The sequence below is a fragment of the Vicia villosa genome, linkage group LG3, assembly GCF_029867415.1.
Source record: "Vicia villosa cultivar HV-30 ecotype Madison, WI linkage group LG3, Vvil1.0, whole genome shotgun sequence".
NCBI lineage: Eukaryota > Viridiplantae > Streptophyta > Magnoliopsida > Fabales > Fabaceae > Vicia > Vicia villosa.
The window spans coordinates 72,662,100-72,682,367 of NC_081182.1; the positions used below are offsets into that span (position 1 = coordinate 72,662,100).

At 35.5% G+C, this 20,268-nt stretch overlaps 1 protein-coding gene and 2 pseudogenes across 1 annotated transcript; all 3 read left to right on the plus strand.

Moving 5' to 3' along the window:
• The first annotated feature begins 1,106 nt into the window (after positions 1–1,106).
• On the plus strand, positions 1,107–3,335 carry LOC131661861 (protein INVOLVED IN DE NOVO 2-like). Its single transcript, XM_058931501.1, has 5 exons — positions 1,107–1,396; positions 1,497–1,790; positions 2,270–2,479; positions 2,638–2,879; positions 3,032–3,335. Exons 1-5 carry the CDS (start codon positions 1,247–1,249, stop codon positions 3,048–3,050), a joined length of 915 nt encoding a protein of 304 aa, XP_058787484.1. The 5' UTR covers positions 1,107–1,246; the 3' UTR covers positions 3,051–3,335.
• Positions 3,336–17,938: 14,603 nt separating this feature from the next.
• Positions 17,939–18,054, plus strand: LOC131593889 (small nucleolar RNA snoR143; annotated as a pseudogene).
• Positions 18,055–18,536: 482 nt separating this feature from the next.
• Positions 18,537–18,712, plus strand: LOC131593885 (small nucleolar RNA snoR143; annotated as a pseudogene).
• The last annotated feature ends 1,556 nt before the right edge of the window (positions 18,713–20,268 follow it).

Sequence of the window (20,268 nt, forward strand, 5' to 3'; positions counted from 1 at the left end):
TTAGTATGTTAGGTTTTATTATAAATAGCATACTAGTCTCTCATCATTGTAAGCTGCAAATCCTAAATTAGGATGAGAGGTTATTTGTTATTCTTGTAAACTTGTAATCTTGCTATAAGAGAAAGTAAAAGAATAGCAGTTATAACCAATTCTTGTGTTTTTCTTTTCTTCCTTAATTCTCTTTTATATTTTGTTCTTGACATCGTTTTTCACAACTATATATATATATATATATATTATTTGGATTTTATTTATCGGTATTTTATGTTGATATGTCGTTTATTTTGTTCGGCGTTTTCGTTTAATTAAAAATACGGACTGTTAAGAAAAACATAAAAAAAAAAACACAATTTCTGCATAATTCAGAAGTGCATTTCCGAAATCCCCTAAAATGTGAAAAAAAATGTGTTTTTGGAAGTGCATCTCCGAAAACACCCCCATTTGGTGTTTTCGGAAGTGAACTTTTAAAGTCTGGAAAAAATTTAAAAAAAAAATACTTCAGAGATGCATCTCCGAAGCAGAGGCAAGTTGGAGTTTTCGCTTGGGGTCTCCCGATAGGGAGGTGGATAAATTATTTTTCTTATACAAAGCAATAAGCAATTATTGATGAGTTCCGAAAAAGAAATGAAATAGCAGTGCCAGTAGGTTCTTTTTTTTATAATTTTATGTTAACTGAGTTCAAAATGTATTAATGGTATTTCAAAATATTATCAGAGTGGAGTGGTGGCATCAGTCACGAAACAGTAATAACGAGTGAGACTTTGATTTAATGGGAGGAACATGCATCTGTCACGGAACAGCAAGAATGCTAACAACGCATCAGCTATTCTATAACCTATGGTATAACAATAGAGAGAGTGATGTGTTTTGTTCTATTTATTTCATGGGCTAGGATTAGTTTGATGGGTCTTTATTGATAGAGGAGGTTCTGTTTCTATTTGATTTAATTTTAGTAAATTACCCCTGAATTGGTTAAGTTAATCTACAATATTATTGTGAATTAATTATAAATATCGGTTAACCAAGAAAAACCCATACGATAGGAAAAATTAATATTAAGCCTAAGCAGAACTCCCTTTAGCATGCATAAGAAGAAAAGAAAAAGTATGGCCTCCTCGTTATTTTACTTTTTCTAATCTACCTATCTCTCTACTGTGCCAAACCATAGAAATAAGACATTTCTTCTTTACTTCAACCTCTCTTCCTCGTCTTTATCTCTCTTCAAACAAACAGACCGGTAAAAAAAATGGCGAAAAGGAAAAATCATGCTGTAGACACTGGTGAAAGCAGTGATAATGATAGCATCAACAATCAATCTTGGATGCAAAGTGCTGATATTCAAACTTCTCAACATCATCCTCTTGGATGGGTTGCAAGAGCTGAGAAATGCTTCAAGGTTGATTCATTAACTTAATCTCTTCTCTTGAAGTTGTTAAAGTTATTTTCTATGTTTGTTAGAATGTAATTTCCTTTTGCATTTGTTATTTTTATTATAGAAACAAATGCATGCAAAAACTATTGAACTTGAAAAGCATAAGGGTATACAACAAAATTTGGAAGTTGAGCTTCAACAACTAAAAACATCACTAAACGTGTTGAAGAACTTTGAAGAAGATGATGTTGAGGAGGAGGTTGACTCAGAGTTTTTCAACAAGGTTAACGCTTTGGAGAGTGAACTAATGGAAAAAGAAGCGTTGATTGAAGAACTTGAAGCATTCAATCAAGTTCTAATAACTAAAGAGCGTGATCTAAATGATGAGTTGCAGAATGCACGAAAAACTTTAATCAATGTAAGTTTTTTTTTTTTTATATATATAGTTTATGTAAAAAAGAACTTAATCTCATTGTGAGGTATGTTTACTCTATGTAGTTATGTTTTGTGTTTCAGAAAGTGGTTTGTGTAAAATAAGTGGAATTTCACTTTCACTTTTTTAGCGGTGAATACAACATATGCTTATTTGGATTCAGCCGACTCACTCTCAATCAAAATATGCACTTTCGCTATGTCAATATTCTCTGCATTTTTGTTGCACTTTCGTTATCGTCTAATGATTGAAGGACTGTTGTACATTTTTGTGGCAAATATTGCTTATGACAGGTTTGATTTAGTGTTTTTATGTTATTCTAGCATCCAGTATGATATCACTGTGATTTTCCGAAGCTGAAATTCCTAACTTTTTTGGATAAGCTCGTTTTTGATATGTACACAGCAAATACAAACTTATGCTTAGAAGATCTAATAACATAATATTTTTTTCCTGCCTTGCAGGGTATTGAGGAATTATCTGTTCCAAATAATATTGCTGTGAAGAGAATGGGCGAACTTGACAGCAAGCCATTCCTCGAAGCAATGAAGAAGAAATATAAAGAGGAGGAAGCTGAAGTGAGGGCTGCGAACTTGTGTTCATTGTGGGAATTCCATATGAAAGATGCAGATTGGCATCCATTCAAATTAGTCACTGTTGATGGCAAAGAAAGGGTACATTTTAGTTTAATTTAACACGCTGTTCTCTTGCTTCATTTAGGTTGGAACAGTTTATTTCTAATGTAATAATGTTTGTACAATAGTTTCAGATTCATTTTACAACATCCAGTGTTCGCACTTAGATATCTGGTTTCCTGCATTTTTCATTTCAGGTAATTATTGATGATGCGGATAAAAAGCTAAATGGGCTCAAGAGAAGCGTTGGTAAAGCGGCATATAATGCGGTGGTGGCAGCTCTAACAGAGTTAAATGAATGCAATCCTAGTGGGCAATATGTAACCTCAGAATTATGGAACTATGCTGAGGACAGAAGAGCAACTCTGCAAGAAGGAATACAATGTCTGTTAGACAACTCATCAAACAAACGCGAGAAGGGAAAAGAAACAATGGGAAGGTTTGTATATAAGTTTTAATAATCTATACAATGCATTTATGTGGATCCTGCATTTCCTATCAAGAAGTTACATGTGATTTCTACTTCCAATATATATTTAGAGTCTCTCAAATTTCCTTCAATATGATTACTGCTTCTGTTTTAATTACCAGCCATGCTAATAAAGTTTGAATTAGAGGAAGGGTGATTGATGATTAAGGAAAAGAAGAAACTCAAGAAAGTGTTTAGTTAAGGAAGACCTTTTGTTGCTGATTAGACCTTTTGTTTATATAGATAGCTTAAGGAATTTGGGAATACGTTGAACTAGTTAATGTCACTGGACCGTTGGGAGAATCCAACTGCAAAACTATTATCAGCTTTTGTAAACATCTATCTGTGTGGGACAATCAAACTGATGTTAACAGCTTTTGTATTAACAACTTTTGTATTAACAGCTTTTGTATTATCTATCTCTAGCTTGGGTAACTACAATTATTAGTAATGAGCATTTTGTTACAAGTGTACTTTTTTTATCTCCATCCATAGCTTCATGCCAAGACTTTGATTCTTGTCAAAGTAGATGTTGAAATATTTTATATCAAATTATATTGCAACTCCAAAGTTGCCTCTGTTGCTGGCGTATTTTTCCATTGAATTGGCACTTGAAGGACCTGAATTGAGCCCTAAAATATGTTCCTCGCATGTAGTAGTAACTTCTCAGGTTGGATTATAGGACACCACTGACAGATATGGTTGCATATACCACACATTAGTGTCCTTTACAAATGGTTTCAATTGAGAATTGGTAAGGGCTGAAGTTGCTCTGTAGGACATGTATAGGCAGTTTGTGCTTGTTGACAGATAGCACAATGGCTTTCTTCATTGATGTCCGATGATACTGAAAATTTACTCTTGCCCTCCTATAGGTGATGTATGACACTCTTTAAAAATGATCGCTATTAATGTGTTGTCACGGGGTATTACCAGCTTCTTTTTCCACTCCCCGGCATCTTTTTCCACATCAGTAGGTCTTCCTTGAGAGAGTAATGACGATAAGTAGCTGGTGAAAAGGTGCACTTGTGTCTGAGCTCTTGTAATTTTTAGTCCCTTTGAAAGCTTGTCTCAGGTCCAGTAAATGTCCGAAGCAATGTTTTCCATCTCTGGCTTGTATTCAATAGTAAAATCTTAACCTAAGAATATATGCAACCATCCTTGCTGCTCCGGAGTTTGCAGTGACTGGTACAACAGGCTTCCAAGACTCATATTGGAAAACCTATAGGTATCAGTTCTGATGCTATGTCTACAGGTAATTCAGCCCACGCATAACAGATATTTTAGGTTGAATTACTTGAATAGTAAAGAGTTTAATTAATTGCAGTATTATGTTGCATTCTCTTTAATGGGTGGAATTGTGCTATTTCCAGTTTACTGTTGTGTTCACCCTACCCTGGGAGGTGATGAACTTCCGTTGTTATTATAGTCATTGTAACTTGTAAGTTTGCAACATAGTTTGCCACATGTGGGCCCAAGGTAACGAGTCAAGACACACCTAAAGCAAGGAATGTGGCCTTCCCTTGCAACTGGTAGCAAGTACACGAGTACCTTCAATTCATGACATTGTACCTAAACTTGTAGTTGGTGAGTTACTCCTTCTGCACTCATTTGTTGACAATTTCCAACTAGTACTTTGAAAAGTGGTGCTGGCTCGATTGGAAGTTTCAAAACATGTGTAATGCTAGTTTAGTTTGTAAGCAATTATCAGAGCTTTCATATTTTTATAAAAAAATTAGAGAATTTCTTTATTGTAACAGTGAGTTTTACTTTTTGATAAAAATTTGGGTTTGTTTTCTTTTTTGCGTTGTCCATAACGTAAACCGTAAACACAATCAGAAACTCAAAGGTTTTTTCTTCTGGTTTCTTGTGCCTTTGATATGTTTGGGTCTTTGGGCAGAGCGAAATAAAAGATTGATGTATCCTTCAGTCAGGCATGCGCAGCAATCATGATTACATAAATATAAATACGCAGTCGACAACTCGACATGCAGTTAACCATCATAATTACAAAAGGAAATAAAACGCCACATTCATCATTATAAATTGAGTTTTATGTAGTTAGTCTTTTTGCAAACGGAAACCACACTCTTGTTACTATCAATGGCAACGAAAAATGAGTTCGGAAACTGGATCACTAAGAAAATCTGTTGAACTCTTGAGTTCTGAATTTGGTGAAATGAAGAGCATCGTTGTGGATATGAAACAGTTCCTTGCAAAGTGGATGGAGAAGCAACATATTGATCAATGTGAGAATCATCAAACCAATGAAAAATGGATTCCTTCGCATAATAAGAAACTATTGGAATTAGACTCTCAAACCTTTGAGTAATTCCTTATCGTTAAAGATGACAATGAAGAAAATAGGAACAAAACTAGGATTAGGGTTTGCGGAAATTAAAAGAGAAGAAGGAAGTATTTTCTGCAGAGTTTCTCTCTGCCCACAAACTGTGGAAATTCTGTTATTCACTTGCAACTGCAACTTCTGTGAATACAAGATTAATGACTTGATTACAAATAATGAGGGTTACTCCCTATTTATAGATTTAGGTTAGCCTTCTCCCTAAGCCAAAGCCCAAAACTATAAAAGCCCAAAATACCTATTTTGGAGCTAAATCAAATCTAATCTATTTTAAATCTAAAACAAACTATCTAAATTTAAAACAAACTTATGTGTAACAAACTGTTACACATTTAGACACACCTTGTGTTCGAGTAACAACCTGCCTCGACACAAGGAATTACAAATTAACACACCACCTAATTCATTGTGTCTAAGCTATCCACATTCATCATAGCTCTTAGTCTTCTGAAAATTTCGACCAGCACTCCCTTCGTCATGATATCTGCAATCTGATTCTCAGTTCTGCAGTGTTCCAAATTCATCTTTCCTTTAGCTACCTGCTCTCGAAGATAATGGAACCTCATTTCGATGTGCTTGCTTCGACCATGTGCTATCGGGTTCTTCGCAAGATTGATAGCTGACATGCTGTCAATCTTCATGGTAATTGCTCCATGATCTTTACCTGTTATCTCTTCGACCAAGTTCACCATCCATGTTGCTTGACATGCACAAAGAGAAGCAGCTATGTACTCTGCTTCGCATGATGATAGTGCCACTACTGGTTCCTTTCTCGAACTCCAAGCAACTGGTGCACCACCTAGCATAAACACATATCCTGCTGTGGATTTTCGATCCTCAGCATCACTACACCAACTCGAGTCGGTGTAACCCACTAATTTGCATTCTTTTCCCTTATCAGCTGCAGGAAACAGAATGCCATAGTCGAGAGTTCCTTTCAGATACCTCAGTATCCTCTTCGCCGCTGCTAGGTGTGATACCTTTGGCTTCTGCATGAATCTACTTATCATACCTACACTGTACGCTAAGTCAGGCCTTGTGTGACAAAGGTATCTCAATGACCCAATAAGTCTTCTGTATTGGGTTGGGTCGACATCTTCTTCATCTGGGTTCTTCGACAGTTGCAATCTTGTTTCAGCAGGTGTCGAAGTCGAATTGCATTCTTCCATCTCAAATCTCTTGAGAATTTCACTTGCATACCTTCTTTGATGCATCATCAAACCTCTACTACTCTTGTAGAATTCAATACCAAGGAAGTATGAAATTTCGCCCAAATCTGACATTTCAAATTCCTTGCTGAGATCACCTTTAAAGCCTTCGATCTCTTTCTTGCAGCTACCTGTTATCAACAAGTCGTCGACATAGAGACATAGTATAAGCAATTCACTCTTGCTTCTTCTTACATATACCCCATGTTCAGTTGTGCACTTCACAAATTTTTTCTCCCTTAGGAAACTGTCGATCTTCTTATTCCAAGCTCTTGGAGCTTGCTTCAGCCCATACAGTGCTTTATGCAGTCTGTACACTTTTTTCTCTTCTCCATGTTTCACAAACCCAACTGGTTGTGCAACATAGACTTCTTCGTCCAAGGGTCCATTCAGGAATGCACATTTAACGTCCATCTGACACATGTGCCAATTGTTCATGTTCGCCAGACCAACAACCAACCTGATCGTTTCGATCCTGGCAACAGGTGCAAAGACCTCATCGAAGTCAATTCCTTCCTTCTGAAGAAATCCTTTTGCCACAAGCCTTGCCTTGTATCGAGTCACTTCACCTTTGGGATTACACTTCACCTTGTATACCCACTTCACATCAATTGCCTTCTTGCCTTGAGGCAATTCGACAAGTGACCAAGTATTGTTGTCTTCGATGGACTTCAATTCTTCATTCATAGCTTTCACCCACTTCGAATCCTTCAATGCCTCAGTTGCATTGACAGGTTCGACATCTGCATAGAAAGCGTAATGTACCAGCTCACCTTCATCATTGACTACATCATCTGATGTAATTACACATTCTTGCAACCTTGCAGGCATGTGTCTTGTTCTCTGAGGTCTGCCTGGGCCTGCATCACCTCTGACTTCTTCTTGCCGAACTTCTTCTCTTTCGACTTCAATAGCTGGTTCTTCATAAAGAATTCTCACTGAATCCTTCTTGACATTTTCAGTCCAATCCCATTCTTTAAGCTCATCTATGATCACGTCCCTGCTGATCACTACTTGCTTGTTCACTGGGTCGAACAACTTGTATCCTCCAGTCGAATGATATCCTATAAGTATCATTTGACTCGACTTGTCATCAAGTTTTCTTCTCAACTGATCTGGTACATGTCTATGTGCTATAGATCCAAATACCTTCAGATGACTCAAGCTAGGCTTCACACCAGACCAACATTCTTCTGGAGTAATTCCTTCTAGCTTCTTTGTCGGACATCTGTTTAGAATGTATGTTGCAGTCGACACTGCTTCTCCCCAAAATTCTTTAGGTAAATGCTTGCCTTTTAACATACTTCTTACCATATTCATGATGGTTCGATTCTTCCTTTCTGCAGTTCCATTCTGCTGTGGAGTGTAGGGTGGCACCACCTCATGCACAATCCCTTCTTTCTCACATAACATGTCGAAGTCTTTCGACACATATTCTCCACCACCGTCAGTTCTCAAAACCTTGAGCTTTCGACCACTTTGTCTTTCGACCATAGATTTGAACTTGACAAATACCTCGATCACTTCACTTTTCTTCTTGATCAGGTAAGTCCATAGTTTTCGACTGAAATCATCTATGAATGTAACAAAGTATTTGTTACCTCCATTCGAATCCACCTGGATTGGTCCACATACATCAGAGTATATGATTTCGAGAATAGCCTTCGACTTACTTCCTGCATCCTTGCTGAAGCTATTCTTGTGCTGCTTCGCCTGCACACATTCCTCACATACCTCGTTTGGAATGTCGATTTCTGGCAGTCCTGAAACCATATTCTTTCTTTTCAAGTCTCTGATGTCATTGAAGTTGAGATGCCCTAGTCGATAGTGCCATATCCATTCATCTCTGCTAGCTGCAGTTGCAAGGCACTCGTGCTCCATCACATTGAGTTCGATCTTGAAGGTTCTATTCTGTGACATAGGAGCCTTCAAGATTAACCTCCCACTTGCATCGACAACTCTCATCATCTTGTCTTCGATCGAAACTTTGTAATTCTTTTCGACCAACTGCCCAATGCTGAGTAAGTTGCTCTTCATGCCTGGTATGTACAACACATTGGAAATTACTGACCTCTTTCCATCTTTCCTCGTAATCATTACATCACCAATACCTTCAGCTGCTAAAGTATTGTCATTTGCAAATTTCACCATGTTCTTCATTGAGGGTTTTATGTTGACAAACCAATCTTTTCTTCCAGACATATGTGATGAGCATCCTGAATCCAAGTACCACTGGTCCTTGAATTTATCTTCATCTTTTGTTGTGACCATCAGCAACATCTCTTCTTCTTCTTCTTGTTTTGCAAGCTTTGCATCACTTTCTTGACTTTTATTCTTTTCTGGACAAGCTGTCGAATAGTGACCATACTTCTGACAGTTGAAACATTGAATGTGACTCTTGTCAGGCTTTCGACCACCACCTCTTCCTCTACCTGCAGCACCACCTCTTTGGTATCCTTGGTAAGAAGGTTTTCTCTGATTCGACCAATTTCCTTCTTGCTGATTTCGACCAGTCGAATTGTTGTAGCCACCTCTACCTTTATTTCCAGTCCAGCTTCCTTTGCCTTTCTTTTCGTTTGCTGACTGAGCCTGCAGAGCCACTTCGCTCTTCGACTTGCCTGCAGCTCTTTCAGCCATTCTTTGTTCATGAGATTCAAGTGTCCCTTGAAGCTCTTCTTTTGTCAATTTCGACAAGTCCTTCGACTCTTCTATGGCTACCACGATGTGGTCGAACTTAGGAGCCAAAGATCTCAAAATCTTTGAGACAACAGCTCTTGTTGTTAATACTTCTCCACATATCTTGATTTGATTCACTAGTTTCGTAATCCTAGTGAAGAAATCAGTTATGCTTTCGCTATCTTCCATCTGAAGCAATTCATATGTTCTCTTGTGAGTTTGTAACCTCACCTCTTTCACCTTTTCTGCACCTCCAAAAGATTTTTCAAGAATCTCCCAAGCTTCTTTTGAAGATTCTATATCACTAACCTTTTCAAAATTATCTGGACTCAGACATTGATGGATTATAAAGAGAGCTTTATAATCTTTCTTCTTCAATTCTTTATAAGCAGCTTTTTCTTCCTCCTTCGCACCTTCTGCAAGCGGTTCTACCCCTTCTTTTACAAGATCCCAAAGATCTTGACAACAGAATACAACCTTCATCTGCTTGCACCAATTCTCATAGTTATCTCCTTTCAGAATTGGTAGTGTTGCTGGAAAATGCCCATTCGGATGATTCATTGCCATCGCCATTCTTCTTGCCTTGAATCGATTAACCGGAGCTCTAGATACCAGATATTGGAATTAGACTCTCAAACCTTTGAGTAATTCCTTATCGTTAAAGATGACAATGAAGAAAATAGGAACAAAACTAGGATTAGGGTTTGCGGAAATTAAAAGAGAAGAAGGAAGTATTTTCTGCAGAGTTTCTCTCTGCCCACAAACTGTGGAAATTCTGTTATTCACTTGCAACTGCAACTTCTGTGAATACAAGATTAATGACTTGATTACAAATAATGAGGGTTACTCCCTATTTATAGATTTAGGTTAGCCTTCTCCCTAAGCCAAAGCCCAAAACTATAAAAGCCCAAAATACCTATTTTGGAGCTAAATCAAATCTAATCTATTTTAAATCTAAAACAAACTATCTAAATTTAAAACAAACTTATGTGTAACAAACTGTTACACATTTAGACACACCTTGTGTTCGAGTAACAACCTGCCTCGACACAAGGAATTACAAATTAACAGAAACAACGTGTGGAAGAGTCTGAAGAAGAACCACAACGACATCATCTTGGATGGATTGCTAAAGCTGAAAAATGTTTTGAAGAGAAACTGAAAGCAAAAACCCTAGAGCTTAAAAAGCAAGTGAACATGAAACCAAAGCTTGAACTGGAGATACAACAACTTCAAGTGTCACTAAATCTCTTGAAAGGCTTCGAAGATGACGACGGAGATGAAGAGCTTTTGAAGAAGTTAGAAGCTTCGCAGAAGGATTTAAAGGACAAGGAAGAGTTACTTCGAGACTTAGAAGAACTGAACCAAACACTAATTGTTTTGGAACGAACGCGTAACGATGAGTTACGGAATGCTCGAAAAGAATTACTTAATGCAAACGTTTACTTATTTGGTGAATACCTAGCTTGTAAAGTTTTGTTCTTTTTTATTTAATGATCTTCGTTATTTCTTGGTTATTGTTGTTTTTGCATGTAACATGTGTTTACAGAAATATCAACTAGTGGCTCCGGTGTTGGGGTAAAGAGGATGGGGGAACTCGATCCCACACCATTCCTTGATGTTATGAAGAAAAGATACAACTCAGCTGAAGCTGAAAATAGAGCTGCAAAACTATGCTCTCAGTGGCAAAATAATAAAATGGACTCTATTTGGCATCCATTCAAAGCAGGGCCGGCCCAATCAATCTGGAGGCCCTATTTTAAATTTTAAAAAATAGGAAAAAAATAAAAATTTATATAGAAATTTTGAAAAGATTTTGGAAGTTTTGAAAAAATACATGATTTTACACCTACATTTAAAAATTAGGTGTAAAATATTTTTGAAAGTAATTATTTCATACCTGTATTTTAGAAAATAGGTGTAAAATGTATTGTATTTATAATTAAAAAAAATAAATGGGCCCCCTTAAATTTTGGGGCCCAGAGCTACAGCTCTTGCTGCGCCTCCTAAAGGCCGGCCCTGATTCAAAGTTGTTTCGATCGATTGCCAAACAGTGGTATGTTTTGTATAAATTCAGTTCATTTATTATTATTATTTCTATTACATTTTTATAAGTATAGCACACTATTGATTCACTTTAATTCGTTGAAACTCTTAATGCTTACACTTTTACTATACGTTTGTTATTTTAGCAAGTTGTTAACCAAGAAGATAAAAAGTTAAAGGGACTGAAAAAAAGATTTGGTAGAGCTACATATAATGCTGTGGTGGTAGCCTTGAAAGAGATAAATGAGTATAATCCTAGTGGGGGATATCCAGTATCAGAATTGTGGAACTATGAAGAGGAAAGGGTAGCAACATTGCAAGAAGGAATAAAGTTCCTGTCCAACAACATATCAAAAAAGCGCGAGAGAGGAATAGAAACAGAAAGGGTGATTGATGTTGGTTATTCGAAGAAACATAAAGCATAGTGAGATGGAAACTTTTGGCATTGCAGCTTGGTAGCTTGCTTTCATGTGTGTAGAGCTGTGAGTCCTACATTTTGGTCTTCTGCGTAAGTAGCCAGTTTTACGGAACAATTGGAATGGTCTTTCTGAAAATCAAGTTGCATTTATAGCGTAACAACTTTTGTACTATGTTAATAGCATGGGAGAATAAGACATGCTGAACTTATTATTGTCATTTATCTATGTTTCATTAGAAGTATATTAATTATTATCATTTATATATGTTTCATTAGAAGTATATTAATATGACATTGTTATTATCTTTTGTTTGGTTCTTTTCTGATTAATTTACAGCAGTGCCTCAAAGAAATAAATAAAATTCTCTAAATATATTTATTTGAAATAAAAAATCAATATGTCCTACTTTTTTTAAAATACAATATTAAAGTGTGAATAGACTAAAGTCCATTTGTAAAAGGCAACCTTGACCCATTCATGTTCACGCCATTTTTAATTTCTTTTTTATTTTAAATTTATTAAATAAATTATTAATTAATATAATAGTAAAATAATTTCTTGAATAATAAAATAATATAATAATTTTAAAATTATATTTTAAAAAAATAATTATCTTAAATTAATATTATTTTAAAAATAATATAAATATGATTAAACTCTAAATGACAATGTAAATTAAAAGAAATTTAACTCATAAATGAAATGCAAGTGCATACATTTTTAAATCACTCTTTTCTCTTTAACAATTACTATATACTTTGAGTATGTAAAACTTGTGTGAAATTGTGGACCCTTAATCCTAAATACATGAAGTGTTTATATACTAGTCCCTAACGATGAATTAAGCAATGTCTGACACGTCTTCATTTTCATGCAACTCTCGTTTCTGATAAGCTTCCACGCGTCCCATTATAGTTGGAACAAATGCATTAGCCGGTGTTGGAACATTTAAAGGACCAACCATCGCTCAAATGGTGCTGAATTACTATCACACCCCATTAATTCTACATATGGGAAGTGATAACCTGCCATAGAACACTATAGACAAAGATGACAAACGAAGAAATATAGAAATACTGGAAGCTTACTAAAAATGACCTTCCCATATTCCTCTTAGGTGTTAGCGCTTATCAACAGGAGAGTTTCGATGAGTCGCTACCAACATTTCCTCGAGGTATCATCTCACGTAACAATGCCCTCGACGTAACCCAACTCTTTGAAAAAAGTGACTAACAATTTCTTCAATTATAGCTCCTTATATGACAAATCATCCTCCTTGTAGACATATGAATTGCTCCCCGTTAAAAAGCGACTTTGCCTCTAGAACTTATTAAATAAATACGTGCATTGGTATTCCGATTCACTCAATATGGCATAAATATTTACATGAACCTCTTCATTAAGAGGAGTGACTGAAAACAACCGATCTTTGAAATGTTTCAAGTATCAAAATACACTTCGAAGTAGCAAGTAACCTGCGTCAATGTAAATAAGCTTCAACCTTGCACACAACTCAGTATGCTACGTTGCACCTTGAAAAGGTGAAAAAATAAAGACCAAGATGAATTTCCTCCCTGATAATCACACCAATATAAGATGACTTTGATGAAAGCCCAACTCACTAGATTCAACTACGAACTAGTATTCATTAAATGGTTCAAAATGTAACGCCCGGAAAATAAGTATATAGTTGATTTGGACGTTTGTGACGTTTATTGGAATTTTACCGTTTTTGGGGTCGTTTCAGTCGGTATTAGTTCAGGATGGCGGACTAATATTTAATTGGAGGTTTTCATATTTTTGGTACTAGAAATATTAGTAAGGTAATATTCCGCGTTTTGGGGCGTTTGAACGATATTTGAGCGTAGGGGCATTTTGGTCATTTCCGCGAGGAAGATATTTTTTTTATAAAGAAAACAAAGAAGAGAAAGAAAGGAAAGAAAGAAAGAGAAGAGAGAAAGAAAAAGAGGAAAAGAAGGAAAAAGTGTAGATTGGTGGATTCTCGACCGATTCGAGTTCCGATCGTTGCTATAGCAAGGTAAGGGGGTGAATCTAATTTATCTTGGATGTATGATTCTTATAGTCTTGTTCTTGTTCTTGTCCTTGTTCTTTTCTATGTTTGGACAAAAATGGTGGATTGTGAGTTTTGTGAGTTTAGAAGTTATAAACATGATTTTGTGGTGTGTATGTGTAGTGTGATGATAGATACCTTCATTGATCATGTTTGTTTTCCATTACCATGGCTTGTTTGAGTTTGGAGATAAAGTTAGGTTTTGAGTTAGAGTGATGAATTAACCATGAAAAGTGTGATAATAGGTTGTCTCTATGGTTTGTATGGTGTTGTAATGATGTTTTGGAGTGGTTTTGGTGGGTATAAGGGGGCTAGAACAGTTCTGGTTCGTTCTGGTTTTTTCTGGGTTTACGCAGGTCCGCTGAGCGGAGGTGGGTCCGCTGAGCGGAGGTCCTGTTGCAGAAAATTCTCTGCCAAGGTCTGCTGAGCGGAGCTGAAGCGGATGACAGCTTTTTCTGTTTTTCCAAAACTTTGAAACTTCGTAACTCTTGAACCGTAACTCCGATTTTGTCGCCGTTCGAAGCGTTGGAAAGCTAACGCAATGAACTATATTATTATCTAATTAAATGATTCATAGGATGAAGTATTCCATTATTTTTATTAGGATCAAGTGATGAGTTGTGTAGTGTGTTCAATTATCCAAACTTTGGAACCTTGTAACTTTTGATCCGTAGCTCCGTTTCGTACGCCGTTCGAAGTGTTAGGAAGCTAGTTAGATGTTCTATATGATAGTATAGGCTTGGTTAGTTTGTTATTAATTGGTTATGAGGGTTGTTGATGAAAACACATAATTGTTTATATGCGCGATATGATTAGTAAATAATCATAGTGCTTGGTGGTAATTGTTAATGATGTAGGATGTAGTAGTGGTTGGTTGATTTTCATAAATGGTTTTGTGAACTAGTGCATGATAAATCATGATGATGTGTTGTGTGAATGTTATCGTATTGATATGAGGTATGTGATTAATTATCGATAACATGAGATCATGTTCATATGTGTTATGTATTAATGAATGTTCATTCTTGATATGTGACGATGTTTGGTTGTTTGTTGTTAACATGATGTGTGGCCTTATGGCAAGTAATTGTTGTTATGAGAATGATGTATTGATGGAGTTGTGGGCCAATGGCCAATATTAATTTGAGGTGATGCAATTATGCGATCATTTATGCCGATGTGGCTAGTATGTTTTGACGGTGAATGTGTGCTGTGTGCTTATTAATGCCTGTGTGGTAATTATGGTGTGATGTGATTGATAACGATGTTATTAATTGGTGATGTATCCTTTTGGATAGAATATAAACGATGTAACGTGAGTGTATGATCGTGTTATATTGTTGATGATGTTGTTGTCGTGTAATAGAGTCTTATATTTGCACAGCATAACATTTCAATACGTTAATGGCGGAATGCTGTTAACAGATGGCCTGCGGGCACGGTTACCAGTAGGGGCTTAATGCTCGGTAATGGAATGAGCCTTATTGGCAAGAGGTCATCAGTGGGAGCTGCGTGCTCGATGACGACAGCCTGCGGGCTTCCTGAGTGGAATAAAGTCCCAGCATAATGCTCGGCAGGTGTATTTGTCATAATGACAAGGAGGAGTTTTACTCCGGATTTGGTACCACATGCATATGCATAGTCGAGTCTCATTCATCATCGTCAGTCTTTATAATTTATGTTATCATTCATGTGTCACATTACTTATATATTGATTGTGGTTGAATGAGTGGATTACTTTGTTGTATGATTATTGATGATACTTGTTGGCATTACTATAATTGTCATGCTTTCGTTATGAATTATATTCTCACCCTTCTGCTGATTTGATGCTTGAGTGGAATCCTGCAGATTAGCCGCTTTGGGAGTCTTTTGGAAGAGGTAGTTCTCCAGTTGGTCTTGTCGGTCGCTCTGATACGTAACACCGGGTAGTCGGGAGTCTGTTGTTATTTATTTGTATATGACTCTTTTGAACATGTATATGTGATGACGTGCCATTGTGTATTGTAAACACTTTATTTTGGAAAACTCCTCTTTGAGAGTGAGAGCTATATGTATATATATATGTTCACATCTTCCGTGTGTTATGTATCATTTTATTGGCAGGTGTGTATGCTTTTGGTATCGTTGATGTCCGTTTGTTTTCTAGGTGTTTGTTTGGTTACTTAGTGTAACATCCTAATTGTGTTGTATGAAATTTTAATACTCTGATATTTTCTTGCCTAAATGCTTTGGGTAGAATTGGGGTGTTACACAAAACCTCGACTTCAAAATCGTTGAGAGGCAATTGGAGACCCAAAATCGAGAATGTGCACTCGAAATAAGGGATGACTTACCCGTCATATTCACTGCATATCTTTTCGTCCTTGTGTAGGATCAATACACTCAAATCAAATAAGAGACCCACTTCAAGAAAAGCCCTTTCGAGGTTACCTTCGCAAGCAAAAAATATAAATGATCACTAAATTTCAAGATCTACCCAGTCATCTGAAGTATCTTCCTGATGGGTACCACCTCAATTAATAAAAAAAGTTAGTGTGCTGCAAAGATGCATATGACGAAAAAACAAAAGTGTTAATGATCGATAAAAGCCTCATATCCATTCCCAATGTCCATTCCCAATGATCGTGCAACATCTTACAAAATGGAAGGAAGCAAGCACTATCGAGGATTCACATTTCATTAAAAAGATACTTAAGTACTTCAATCCCCAAAGGCCATTGAGATGAAGTAGGTGCAAAGACATCTAGAGTATGTGGCACATTTAAGGCGCAAGTTCCTCATGACGATGATGTCACATAACGACTTTTCACTTGAACTGAGCTACAATTGACAAAAGAAAAAATGCAACAAAGCCCTCACTCTACGAAGCAGGAGCAAGAGCTTGAAGGACAAACATTTTGGGTTGCGTAGAGGACCCAATAATTACGACACAACGATTAAAACAACTCACTAGATCACGTGCGGAACAAGTGCACCATCCTAAACGAGAAAACTGGTAATCGCAATCCAAGATCAATCGGACGGACATCCACATCTCGCACCGATAAATTAAAAAGCAATTATCACCGCACTACTATATAAAATGGAGAACATGCCATTTATCAAATAGTTTGAATTCAAATCTCATTCACTTCATCTCACATATTAACTTAAGCGTTGAAGTTTTAACATGTAGTTCAGTCTCTCCTCCATTATACTAAAAGCTTGAGTCAATTGTTACAATCTATATCCATTGTTCATTGATCAATTCTATTTTTTGCGAAAAAATAAATTTTATTTATAATTTGATATTGTTCTCCCTGAATTCATAATTTTTAAGAGGATTAATTTTGTTATTTAAGTGATGAAATATTGTTCTCAATATATATATTTTTAAAATAATTGAGTAAGAAATATTTAGATGATGATAAAACGGATTTGGATCCTCTCCTTCAATATTCTCTCCTTCCCTCTCCTTCCTCTCTATCTCTCTCTTAATTTCACTCTCACTCATCATTAAAAAGCATAAAATAATTAAGAGAGAGAATGAGATTAAGAGAGAGATAGAGAGGAAGGAGAGTGAAGGAGAGAATATTGATGGAGAGGATCCAAAGTGTTATAAAACATATATAAACATTTTTTTATTTTATGAAATAGGTAAATGAGAAAATGGATATTTTAAAGTGAAACCCTAATTTGAAATGGGCGATGCTATATAAACCCGAATTGTATTCTTCTATCGTCACTTTCAGGTTCTCAGATCCGAAAGAATGGGCAGTGATTAGAAAGAGAGAGGCCTCGAGTGGGAATACCCAATTCCATAGATAGATAGATAGATACATTATTATTCTCTTTACTCCAAACAAAATCAAACAAAAACAAACAAGGAGCTTAGAACTCGATGGTGCCGCCGACTCACCCTTTTCACCAAATTGGTTTGTTCGGCTTTGGTATCTCAGATTCTTTCTTCGACATCCTTCTTTTTCTCTTTTTCTTTCCGTCCCTTCGAATTGAATTGGGTGTTTTTCTCACAGTGACAGATCTATCTAAATTTACACTTGATATGAGCCCCGAAACTTTTCATTATCTTTACGATTATTGATTTTTGTGAAATTTGTTTTTTCTTTTAGATCTGTAGTTGTTTTTAGTTTTTGCACTGATTTGATTTTGAATGGGAAAACATATGCATGTTGTTTTCTCGTTGAAGAATCGGTGCTTATATAAAAAGCTTGATTATAGCACCTGCTTGTTTCTGATTAACATGTTTTCAGAAATTTGGTGGATTCGCTGTGATTGAGCAGCGGCCAGACAACCGTAGAGATGTAATCCACGGATGATGAGTTTCTCTGTCTCATCATTCTACTAATTCCATCTCACATTATAAATTTTACAGTGAAACCCTAGAAATTGCCTTTGTTTACGATAGAATTGATAGGAGCGATGATTATAATGAAGCCTTTAGTGGAAAATGTCCAATTTCATTTTATCTGGAAATCAAATATCAATATCAAAAATAAAAACAAAATTATAGGTCAGAATTTGAAGGTGCCGCCATCCCTTTTCATCGAAGGGGTTTGGCTCTTTTCATCGAAGGGATTTGGCTATGGTATCTCAGATTCTGCCGTCTTCTTCTTTCTATTAATCGTCTTTCTTTTCCGTTGTTCTACTGTCCCTTAATTGAATTGGAGTTTTCTACGGTGACAGATTTTTTATAATCTACACTTGATATGAGCTCCTGAACCTTTTCATCATTTTGTACCGAGTATTGATTTTTCTTAAGGTGTTTTTTTTATTTGTGTGTTACTATATCTTTTTGCACTGATTTTTATTTTTGATGGGAAACACTTGCATATTGTTTTCTTGTTGAAGAATCAGTGCGTACAGAAAAAGCTTGATAATAGCGACTGCTTGTTTCTGATTAACATTTTCAGAAATATGGTGGATTTGTTGTAATTGGGCAGCGGCCAGACAACCGTAGAGATGGAATCCACAGATGCTGAGTTTTTTTTTCATCATTCTACTAATTCCATCTCACATTTTTGTCTTTTACCGTATGTATTTGTCTCCTTATTTTTCATAAAAATGATAAACTGCTAAATTAAATTTTATTCTTTCATTGATGTTTATTTTACTATAATGTTTTTGGTTTTATCTTAAAAAAGAAATCAACATTAGGACATTGAGCAGGATGCTCATAGATGCTCTTTTTGACATAGCCTTAACTTGTCAAAGCAAATGTAGAGGGAAATGTATAGATTCAAACTGTCAGCTTTGAGTTACTATAACTTGCAGTATATTTGCATTTGTGGATTCTCTTAAATTATTTATCCAACAGTCATTTGTGGATTTCCTTAAATTTATTATCAACATTGAGTTGAGGCTCAAGAGATCAATGAAAGTTTATTCATAAGCTTGCTCAGTATCAGTTCAGTACCTTAGGATTCATTTCAGTCATTTCTCAATATGTTTGTAGCAAACATATTGCAACATATTTCAGATCACTGATTTCTCAATACGTTTGTGGCAAGTGTTGTTTAATAGCCTGTTTGGTTTGATATTTCAGCCGCAAAACTCACATCAAAATGTCAAGCTCCCCAAGGTAGCTATGCGTTAACGGTGAAATCCAGTGTCATTGTACCGTGATTTTAAAGAAGCTACTAGCAGCAAGGATATCAGTTTCAGCATACTAGTAAACAGCACATTTTTTTTAGTACTAGTAATAACTACTAATTATTTATCATTCAAAAAAACAATGATTTCAAGTTAAATTATTACTACTAATTTTTGCTTGATAACAAATCACATCTTAAGGACAAAATTCAAAATGTGGGATTAAATATATTTACAACTATGCCAGGCAATGTAACTGCACAATCATATCTTCAATTGGGCCATTGGGTCATGTTTATGGATATCACCATTTTTGCTCAATTGTAACTTTATTCACCCAATCTATTCTTTAACACCTACTTAAATTTTCAATGAATATACTAAATCCTAAAACAAAAAATTGTATCAAAATATACATATTAGTAATTATCTGTCAAAATGAAGCATTTGGATGATCTATGTTCCAACAAATATATTCCCTGAGGAATCAACCTGGGGATGGCAACGGACATCTACTTTAATTTTCAATGAATATACTAAATCCTAAAATAAAAAATTGTATCAAAATATATTTGTATTTTAATTTAAATTACAAAATATAACAATAATAATAATAATAATAATAATAATAATATTTTTTTGGTAGACCAAAGTTAAAAGTTAACATACATACATGATTAAAAAGGATATAATTAAGCCTCAAATATATTTTAAATACATACTGTTAAATAACTTTAATGCAATTTTTTTGATGAACAATTCAAAAAACTTAAAAAGAAGTTATTTGGTGAAATTAATATAACACTTGGAACCGAGTTACTCACCAATTTTAAAAAGGTTAAATGAGAGAATAAATAATTATATGGTGAATAGTGATGTTATAGAAAGATTAAAATTAGTATTTTCAAATTTTGTGTTAATGTAAAAACATAAGGGTGTGTGACAATTTTTTTTATTCATATTTAATTCACGAGGTGAATGAAAT

Coding starts and splice junctions, on each gene's coding strand:
- LOC131661861 (XM_058931501.1), top strand. CDS start 1,247: ATGGCGAAAAGGAAAAATCATGCTGTAGACACTGGTGAAAGCAGTGAT. Junction 1,397..1,496: donor GAGCTGAGAAATGCTTCAAG/GTTGATTCATTA, acceptor TTTTTATTATAG/AAACAAATGCATGCAAAAAC. Junction 1,791..2,269: donor CACGAAAAACTTTAATCAAT/GTAAGTTTTTTT, acceptor CCTGCCTTGCAG/GGTATTGAGGAATTATCTGT.